This window comes from Hevea brasiliensis, chromosome 11 (assembly GCF_030052815.1).
Source record: "Hevea brasiliensis isolate MT/VB/25A 57/8 chromosome 11, ASM3005281v1, whole genome shotgun sequence".
Taxonomy (NCBI): domain Eukaryota; kingdom Viridiplantae; phylum Streptophyta; class Magnoliopsida; order Malpighiales; family Euphorbiaceae; genus Hevea; species Hevea brasiliensis.
Window position 1 is genome coordinate 92,528,450 of NC_079503.1, and position 10,096 is coordinate 92,538,545.

Here is a 10,096-nt window from a genome sequence, read left to right on the forward strand (position 1 = left end):
GGCTATAGTGAAATTTTAGCTAAGAGAGGGAGAACGAAAGGGTGGCTTAGTGGCAAGCTGGTGACGCATTATTATTATTATTATTATTATTATTATTATTATTATTTGTAGGTGGCGACGCATTATTATTCAGAGAATAAAGTTTTGGCCTTACAATCTATACCAGGTTTTGGAAATGCTTGGTAAGATTTGCATGCCACATGTTTGTTGTTATGTTTGTGAGTAATATATTCACTTTTTTTAAAGAAACGGTTAAAAATAAGTCGTTTGATACGTCAAATGGGGATTAACTAATGACCTATAATTATCGATTTTTCGATACAAATTGTAACTTTGATATACTTTGGCTTTTTCTTTTGAAGGTTTGATTATATTTGTATGATAGAGTAGTTGTGCAAGAAATGTGAACTTAGAAATATTAGAATTTTAGAAAGGAGAATTAAGAAGGAACAAGATTTTAATGTTTGAAATGGCTCCTGTGCAAGTGACTGTTGCAAGAAAAATGAAAAGAAAAAAGGGCAAAAGTTATAAACAACTAGTCACTAACATGTAAAACTCCAAAATTATATATGGTACACATGGGAGTATTATAGCTAGAATTTTAGTTCATTGTTTCTCCAGAGAATCTCTTCAATAGGATCTTAAGGCTGTGTTAAGTCCTCCTTCCTCAAAATAAAAACAAATGTTGTTCCTGGCGATGCTTCGTTGCGATCACTTACTCTGATTTTTCTTATACTATATAGCAAATGAGACATACTACAATGGGATTTTTCTGATTTTTTTTTTCAATTTTTTATATAAATATATATTTTTTTGTTTTCTTTGAAGGGTTATGCATGTTTTTCAAGTAATTACTGGTGCTGGGGATCAGTCTCTATTTCATGAGCCAATTCCCTTGTCAACTTGTCAGCACGATCATCGTGTCCACCAGCAAAGGAATAAACTCGGAATGCAAACTGAAATGCTCTCCATAGCATTTTAGCATTAGCTTTATTAGGTTTTGCTGTTCTTGCTTGTCTCCTCTCCTGAATAAATCCAAAAAGAAAGAAAAGAAGGCAACTCTAATGTCAACCAATTTTCCAAATGATCATGACATCTACCTCACAACAAAATGTTAATTCAACAACCTTGAGTGCTAGTTCCATGCAGTTGGAGGAAACATCCACCAGTGATTCCTTGATTTGCACAATGATATGGAAGTCAAAGTGAATATTATGACTTTGAAATTTCTTGGATTCTTCATCTTTGGTTCTTTCCAAGGCATCCATTTCTCCTTTGATCTGTACGTTTTCTTTCATTTAGTTATAAAGTTTTGAAATAGTGAATATTACATACCAATAACTCTTACAATTCAAACTTGCCTTATTGAAGTAACGTTCTGTCTTGTCAAGGAGTTGCCCCAAGGGAGTTATGATCTTCCAATTTTGAAGTTCATATGCTATTCCATTCAGCTTTGAGTATAGTGCAGCTGCTGTCCTCAATGCTTCCAACTTTTTTTGAGGGAAACCTTGAAACCTTGCAAGCACCTGTGACATAGAGAATCGCTGGTCTGATTATGGAATAGAACCTTTAAGCAGTAGTGGAACCAAACTGAACAATCTTCTGTTATTAGTTATTACCTGTGTTTCATCCGTTAACTGCTCAAGGACGGACTCAACTTGTTTGTGGAACTTTATCAGCTCAGTCATGTCCTTATTTTTGAAAGTAATGATGACAGTCTTCAGCTCTGTGATCGCCTTTGCATACTTTTGAACATCTTCTCTAATTTTTTGGAAATATGCTGATCTGAAACACAAAGAAGGGAATTTAGTGGAATTTATAGCGTTCCTGAGATAAAAGTTAATTTAAATGGATCATAATCTATTTTTGAGAGTTCTTTAATGAGTAAACCTCTTTGTCATCTCTGCTAGTGCATCAGCCATTCCTTGCTTTCCGCCATTGCTGGATGGAGCTGAACCCTTTCTTCCAATGGCTGATCTAATGTTTTGATTTCCTCCTTCCACCTTCCCCTTGAGAAACCGATACAGATTACACATTTGGTTTGATCTCCTCAATTTTGTCTGTGCCTTCTTTGGGCGTAAGCATCTTGTTGTACCAGGTGGAGGAGGAGGAGGAGGTGGAGCAGCCCCATTTGCTTGTGCCATGGGTGGTGGTGGTGGTGGTGGTGGTGGCGGCGGCAATGGCATTGATCCTTTTGAAGAAATCATGGGTGGTGGAGGTGGTGGCAATGCTCCTGTTACTGTTCCTGATTTCATAAGTGGGTGTGGTGGTGATGGCAGGACATTTGGAGGACCGGCTTCTCCTGCTATGTTAGGCAATGACATGGGGGGTGGTGGTGGCAGCAGCGGCGACAGTATTTGCAAAGGCAATAGTGGCAGTGGGGCAGCTGCTGTTGCTATATTAGGCTGCAACATGTGCTGAGGCAATGGTGGTGGGAATGGTGGTAGTTGGACTTTCACATTTGACTGCAGCACGAATGGTGGTGGTGGTGGTGGTGGAGAAGGTGGGGCTACGATATTTGGTTGCAGCATAGGTGGTGGCAGTGGATCACATGGTGGCGATGGTACTCCTACATCAGCCCATGGCTTGTGTGGTATCAGCATGCGAATAGGTGGTGGAGCTGGTGCTACATTTTGTGATAATATAGCTGATTTCATTAAAAACTCTCTGGCTTCAGTGGTCAGAGTTGTCTCAGCCATTTCACTCTCTGGTGAGCCATTTTCCATACAGCAATCTCTAGCATCGTTGAATTTTGCAGCTTTTGTTCCTTCAGAATTGCTGCTTGCTTCCATTTCAAATATCATTTCTCCATCCACATTGTTTCTTTGGTTCAAGGATTTACCCTCTGCTTCTACCTCATTCATTATTTCATCATCCTCATTGTTCTTTAGGTTCCAAGTGTTGTAGCCTTGGGCTTCCATATTTGTAGGCATGTGGAACGAGAGGCGTTTTATATCAATTGGGTTCAATTTCCCCACTGCTTGAACTCTCAAAGACCTGAGAAGAGGTGATGCACACGAAATATTTGTAAATTCATCTGAAGTAAGAGAACCCATAAACTGTGGTGGGAGAACAGATGTTGGGGTGATTGGAGAAGTGCAACAGGAGGTGTTGCTCTCTGAATAGGATGCCATCAAGACTTTTCCAAATGCACTAGCTGGTAGATTATCTTTACTCTGCTCATCTTCATCCATCATATCCAAATTTTCTTTTGCAATGTTAATTAAGCAATTGAGTATTGACAGTGCCATTTCAAATGCCAAGAGAAGCAACAATTACAAATAAATGCTGTCAGAATCGATCAAGAAACTTAAAAGTTGTACGGATTTCATTTGGTTATTGAGAACTTCAAGGGGAAAGAAAAGGAAATTACTCAAAGTTCTCAAAAGTGTTCTTTCTTACAGTTTCCTAATCATATTATTTCCTTTGTTCAAGATCCAAAAAGTCGCAAAAAAACAGAACGATATTGCCAACAACATCCTGGATCAATTGTATAACATACCAAGGTTTTCTGAAGTGAGTTTCTGAATATTGCTGAAGTTATCAAATGTCACTTTGTCCATCCATTCTTGATTCATCATCAATGAATCTCCAATGGATATCAAAGCATCACAATAGCAAACCAGAACCTGTTTGATCATCCAGGTAGACGATTAACTTAGATCTTGTCTGAAAATAGCATTCAACAATTACATTAGGTCAATTCAAGATGCATTAAAATGGCAAACCTTGTCAATAGATGCTCCCTTAATTTCTGACAGTTGGCTTCTGGATATGCTATCAGGGTGAAACTTGTGCAGATCTTCAATTGTTCTCGAAACTAACTGCAAGAATGCAAATGGTTTGAGATTCAACACAAGGTTTCTAATATTTTTGGTTGCAAAGAGGAAGGTAAGTTATTCTACTTCATTTATGCTTTCAGTGGCATCACAAGGTGGCAGGTCAATGATGTCCCTGAAGGTAAAGATTTTCTTCCTAAGTTCCATTATCAATATGAAGTTGCCTGTACATTGATGCGATACTTCCATCTTTGGTCCTTCCACTTCCTTTTTCTGATTCTTTAGTAGGTAAGCACTTCTCATTATCTGCAGCAATATTCATGTTTCTGTCAGTATTGCTAGGCCAACACCATGTAAGTTATCCAGCTGTTTAATCTTTCAATATCAAAGCATATTCATAAAGCATTTCTTTTTGAAGATTCATCCATTTGCAAGATTGCATGACCTTGAAAATTTTTGAGGGTGAATTCCTGAGAGTATTCTAGCTTTGCATTTCAAAATGGTAAAGAAATCAATTTAACGTGTCATGTTCTTAAAAGCAAGAAGCTATACTTGAAATTATATTTCTCTTAGGTTGAGTAGTTGTAGCAGAATATATAAATGGCTATCATAGCCTTCCTAAAAGCTATATAGAAAGTATTATGTTTGCATAGTTTGATTCATTGCAAAATGCTGTTTCACTTGCATGGTCCAAGAAACATTTTTGGATAGTCTGGATGATCATGAAGAAAATGGAACAGATTTTTTTTTTTTCCTCAAAACCGAAAACATTGTTGGAGAGTTGAAGAAGAGTTCTGTGAAAAGGCTGAGTTAGGAGAACAGAATTTTCGCTTAGCATTTTCACAGCAATTCCAAGATGTTAGGACGAGAAGAACATGAATAGAGGCACAAGATTCCCTAGTGCCATAACAAATCATGTTCGTAATGCCCTTGCAGATTGAAGCAAATTGCTTGTACAGTATAAAGCATGTCAAATACATATACACAGGACTTACCTCAATTCTTGAAGGGTTGCCACTGAACAACAATGGCTTCTCACCACAAAAACCACTAGTCGTAAGCTAGCATTAGAAGTCGTATAAAGAAATGGAAAAAAAAATAACAGAGGTGGAGATGAAGGACAGATTTTTTTTTTCTTTCCTTTAAATACATCTTTTTATTTTATTTTTTATTTTTGTTTTTTTTTTGCAGGAAAACAGAAGAAGCATTCAAAAAGCAAAGGGGGTCTGTACAAAAATCATTAAAGTGCCAAGCATTAAAATTCCTAAAGGAAAGAGTTCGCTTCTGGAACTCCTCAGAGAGAGAGAGAGTCAAGGAGACAAGGAAATAGCTTGCCTTTTTATTGGTGGCCTTCCTCCGGCAGAAGCTGTACCTATCTTGCTGCTCTAGTTCGTTTCTGTTATTTCCCTTTAGTGTCTAAATTTTTAGGATTGGTGGGCTCTCTTCCTAACGTCAATTTAAACAAATTTCACTCTTTTATTGCAGGATTAATTTGTGGGTTATGGACAGCTAATTACATTAAACATCCATGTTGAGGTAGTTTTAATTAATTATATTTTCTAAATATGTAGATGTCTTCAACATTTTCTCATCAAAACAGCCAAAACTAAAACATAACTATCACAGGAATCAACATAAGTTATCTTAGTTTCTTTTGGAAAATTCTTCTTCCTTTTTTAGTATTAAGACATCTGCAGCTGCCCAACCGTTAAGCCTAACCACCTTTTTTTATTTCGTGTAGTAGCTGCTCGTGCCCAAGTTGGGTTGTGATAGTTTTTTGCACTGTAAGGTTGTTTGATGGAAACCTATTTTGCAGTTAAGAAAAAAAAATCAAATCATTTCATTTAAAACTTTATCTGTCATATAAAATAGAGAATTTCTTTGTTCATACTCAGAATATACATTTATTACAGTCAAATAAGGCTGGCTGGAATATGAAATAGAAATGGTGTATATCTAATTGCATTACTATACAATAAAGCGCAATTTCAAAAGGAACAGGAGAATTCATATTGATTTGGTAACATTAATTTACAAATTTGTCCATAGTGTTTCACCAGTTTTCTCTATTTATTTGAGGGCCATAGGGTCTTTGCAATTTAACTTTCTAGGCTTATGATGTATTATAGAATATATATATACATATATATATAGAGAGAGAGAGAGAGAGAATACAATTAAGAAGTAATTATGGTCATTATCATAAATCAATAAAGAAAATTGAGTCAAAATGAAAATGTTTAGAATTAAGGACAAAATATATTGAGGGATAAGAAATTTTTGTTTAAATTAATTTATTATAAATTTAAGACATAAAAATTTATATATTTAATAGATAAATTTTGTTATATATTTTATATTTTAAATTTATAACAAACCAAATTTAATCAAGAAAAACTTTTGAAGAACATCGGGAGCCAACAAAACTGCCACAGCTTAAAATATACTTAATGCAAACTATTCTTTATTGTAACAAACAAATGAAAAAAAGAAAGAATTCATTGCCCATATATCAATGGGCTATATCATGCTTAGCAACTTTCTTAAATTTTAGTCTCACCTTCGGTAATACATAGTTAATGCCCTCTGAATTAAACATACAGAGTAAAAATGGATAGAGAGAGATTTTGATCTCAAATGCCCAAAATTAATTATCACCCCATAAAAAAAGCCAAAATTTATTTATTGCCCCAACATTGAACATGGAGAAGAATGTTATCCACCTACCGAATAATGCCTAGAAAAATATCCAAAGCAAATAATTAAAATTAAAGATATGAAAGTACACACATAATCGCATAATTACATGTTATAAGAAAAGAAATAAAAAATAGCATAGAATTTATGTAGTTCGACCGTAAAGTATACGTTTTCGGACAAAATAAGAAAAAAAAGTTTCACTATGATGAATAACAAAATACAATTATTTAGAACTCTTAAATCCTAACTCAATATGTTTATCGAATATCTCATAACTCTACTGTAATTAGACTGTGCCATCTGCTATCATTATAGACTTCACTTTTATCCCAATTGAGTTGTAGAGTGAAATTTTAAGATTAACATATCCAAAATTTAAGCCATAAAAAAATAATAAAAAGAAAATTTTCAAAAAAAAATACAAAAAGAGTACAATAATTTGTAAAAAATGGAGAAATCAATAAAAATTAATGTTGAAATAAAATACCTTATAATTTCACTCGGATAATAAGAACATTTTAAAATTAAATAGTTTTATTCCGTTAATGAAAACATGCTTCTGTTAAAATTTTAGTTTTTCTATCATTAATAGAAAAATTACTAAACTACCTATTGCAAGAGTTTGAATTTGATGTGTAATACCTAAGATTTTTTTAGAAATTAAAAAATATATATATAATTTTCATTGACAAATAAAAAAATAAATCAAAAGCTACTGGAAGGGTGTTTTAATTAACATAATTAAAATAAAAGGGTGTTTCAGTTTGATTTTAAAAATTTATCTCGAATTCGATGGTAGATCCCTTCTCTTAAAATTAAAAGACGTCAACTGTTGAGTACATATTTAGACCTGTATTTATTTATTTTTGAAAGCAAAAATAGCCAAGTACATTTGCGAACTACAAAGTAATTGTTAGATTAAACAGCAGCGTATGGTAAGGGCACAACTTGCTCACACAATACAGCTCATTCTATACAATAACACATCAGCTCTCATTTCTCATCTGCTCTCATTTTCATTTCATCCCCTCCTGATTTCAAGGAAACCTCACATACGTGTATGGATGAAAGCACAAACTGTCGTAAATTAGTTAGTGGCAATATGTAAATACAATAAAAAATTAGGAGATTCTTTTAAACAAATTGTTTCTAGAATACTCTAAACACTTGTATATAAACATATGTTTCCTCAATGCAAATTCATTCAGCTTATTTCTACAAAAATAATAGCTATTTGTTCAGTAATTTATACAAATAACAAGTTAAAATACATTTGCAAACTACAAAGTAATCAACTAAATAACAAATATAATTTTGTTTCGTAAAAGCTAAAGTGGCTAATATATATATATATATATATATATATATTATCATTGACTTTAATTAAAACTTAAATTGACATCTATAGATTAAAAAAAAAAGTAATTATTTGATCCTAAATTTTAATTGATATTATGATTTAGTTTTTGTATTTTAGAAATTAAATGATTTAGTCCCTCCCTTATGCGTCTGTCAGATTCAGAGGTCATTTCGTCTAATATTACCGTTAGTTTAAGTAAAAAAATTAATATACCCTTTATTCAATTAAGAAAATTTACTATTTGATCCCTAATTTTGACCAATATTACAATTTAATTCATGTATTTTGGAAATTAAATATTTTAGTCCTTGTGTTTGATAATTGCTGAAATTATTAAAATTTTTTTTTATAATTTTGTTCTTATTGAAATTTTTTCTTGAATTCTTTTTATAGAATAAAAAAAATTAATTTATTTGATAACAATTAATTTTAATTGAAGGGAAACATAAGTGAGGGACTAAATTATTCAATTTTCAAAATATAGGGACCAAATCATAATATCGATCAAATCCTGTGGGCCAAATAGTAAATTTTCTTTAATTAAATAAATGTTATATTTGTTTTTTCACTTAAACTAATATAATATTAGACAACATGACCTCTGATTTTGACTAAAGTATAAGTGAGAAACTAAATAATTTAATTTTCATAATACGGACTTCAAGTTATAATATATGTCAAAATTAGGGACCAAATAATAAATTTTTCTTTAAAAAAAATAATAACTGGCTTAAGTAAAACTCATCGCAGGTTTTGAACTAAAACTCATTGGTAAGTAGCAAAAATATATACATTGACAAACTGCAAAGTAATCAAACAAATTACAAGCCAAAGTATATCTGCAAATTACAGAGTAATTAAATAAATATATGCCTCTCTAACAAAAGAAGGTTATGGTTATGTGACCATTACATGACTTGATATATAATGATTTTGGGTAAAGCTTTATTCTTTTAAATGAAGTCTATCATTGGCTAGTAGTGCAATGATTCTTTATATAACCTGGTTTTGATATTGAAAATCTACTCAAATCTCTATTGCCTTATATATGTGTCTTGTCTTCTCATTTAGAGATGGTTTTGATGGCAACGTTAACGGGCAAGGGGGTAGCAGTAGAGGTGCAAGTGGAGGTGCTAGTGGTAGCAGTGGTGTCGGTGAAAAATGGAGATACTAGCGGCGGTGAGGGAATGGAGGTGGGGTTGGTCTTTGATTGACATTTTTGTTGCAATTGCTAACTCTCTTCGCTTGATCTGGGGTTATGGTAGTAGTCACAGGCGTGGTGCAACCACTTCTGCTGTCGATATTTGAACATATGGTGATAAAGTGCACAGTGCTTGCATTGGTTCCTGCAATTGTAATGATAACGATTCCCGTGATTACATATAGTTGAACCGTGAAGAAACTATTCAATCTAAAAGTTTAAGCTTATAGATAAAGCTCAAAGTATAGTTTTATATCTCTATTATAGTTCCACACATGAAAGTCCACTAAGTTTGATGTATGAATAAGCACAGACTCATTTTGTCTTATACTGAAATATTCAATTAATAAATGAGGTGGTCAGGATTTGAACTCTAAACTTATGGCCTAAGAGGGGCTCTGATACATGTAGAGAAAATAGACCAAACCTAACTCTACCTCAAAAGCTAAACTCAAGAGGAGGAGGTTTACCCCTTGCGGGTGGCCCAACATTGAAACATGATAAGCTTTGATACGCTCTGATACCATGTTAGAATTTTATATGGGCTAGAGTACGGAATTGAATTTTCTTAATAAGCTTGGATAATAGGGCTCCAACTTCTTGTTAAAATAGCCTAAATTATTTTGACTTATTGGGCCTTTATTTTATAAACTCTTCATTTCTTTTTTTTTGTAATTTTGTTTCCAACACTCCTCAAATATAAGTTCATTAGTCTTCTTGGATTAGGCTTATCACTTATAACACACCATGTACTCTTCTTGGATTAGGCTTATCACTTGTTACACACCATGGACTTTTCAATTTAGCTTGTACCTTCCTCTCAACTTTAGCCTTTTTCTTCTATTTTTTTTAATTGGGCTTTCAAGCGTATTTTCTCTATTTTTTGTGTTTTTGTTTTTTTTTAAGTTAAGACTTTTCAGTCCCAACAGCTTCTTTCCTACGAGCTCTTCAGTGTCTTTTTTGGGCTGTTGGGCCATGCGAGGTCTATTAAACCTATGGTATTGATTTTCAATATACTAATGTTCATGGTCTACTTTCTTGCTTTCTTTTCTCTTC

At 33.2% G+C, this 10,096-nt stretch overlaps 1 protein-coding gene and 2 long non-coding RNA genes across 9 annotated transcripts in view; 2 read left to right on the forward strand and 1 right to left on the reverse strand.

Moving 5' to 3' along the window:
• Window positions 1-1,529, forward strand: part of LOC131170670 (uncharacterized) — a 26,168-nt gene extending 24,639 nt beyond the window's left edge. The window contains exons 2-3 of the long non-coding RNA XR_009141454.1: window positions 829-1,282; window positions 1,392-1,529. This is a non-coding gene — a long non-coding RNA (uncharacterized LOC131170670). The remainder of the gene's footprint in view (window positions 1-828; window positions 1,283-1,391) is intronic.
• LOC110647019 (uncharacterized protein At4g04980-like) lies at window positions 852-4,028 on the reverse strand. The gene is made up of 8 exons (XM_058130312.1): window positions 3,906-4,028; window positions 3,729-3,824; window positions 3,503-3,629; window positions 1,891-3,256; window positions 1,620-1,785; window positions 1,362-1,526; window positions 1,128-1,280; window positions 852-1,025 (listed from the first exon to the last, which is right to left on the reverse strand). The coding sequence occupies exons 1-8, from the start codon at window positions 4,026-4,028 to the stop codon at window positions 852-854; spliced, it is 2,370 nt and encodes a 789-aa protein (XP_057986295.1).
• LOC131170669 (uncharacterized) lies at window positions 2,573-9,234 on the forward strand. 7 transcript variants are annotated; one of them, XR_009141453.1, is made up of 6 exons: window positions 2,573-2,710; window positions 2,892-3,160; window positions 3,246-3,645; window positions 3,785-5,167; window positions 5,265-5,315; window positions 8,911-9,234. It is a non-coding gene; the product is annotated as an uncharacterized LOC131170669 (long non-coding RNA). The 7 variants fall into 7 exon arrangements; XR_009141452.1 differs by having other exon boundaries at window positions 3,785-5,147; XR_009141449.1 differs by having other exon boundaries at window positions 3,785-5,315.
• Window positions 9,235-10,096: the final 862 nt, after the last annotated feature.

Excerpts from the sequence above, each read along its gene's own strand:
- LOC110647019 (XM_058130312.1), bottom strand. The coding sequence starts at position 4,028 with ATGGAAGTATCGCATCAATGTACAGGCAACTTCATATTGATAATGGAA. Across the intron at positions 3,257-3,502 it reads ACTCACTTCAGAAAACCTTG|TTGAAATGGCACTGTCAATA; the intron begins GTATGTTATACA and ends TTCTCTTGGCAT. Across the intron at positions 1,527-1,619 it reads AGTTAACGGATGAAACACAG|GTGCTTGCAAGGTTTCAAGG; the intron begins GTAATAACTAAT and ends TCTATGTCACAG.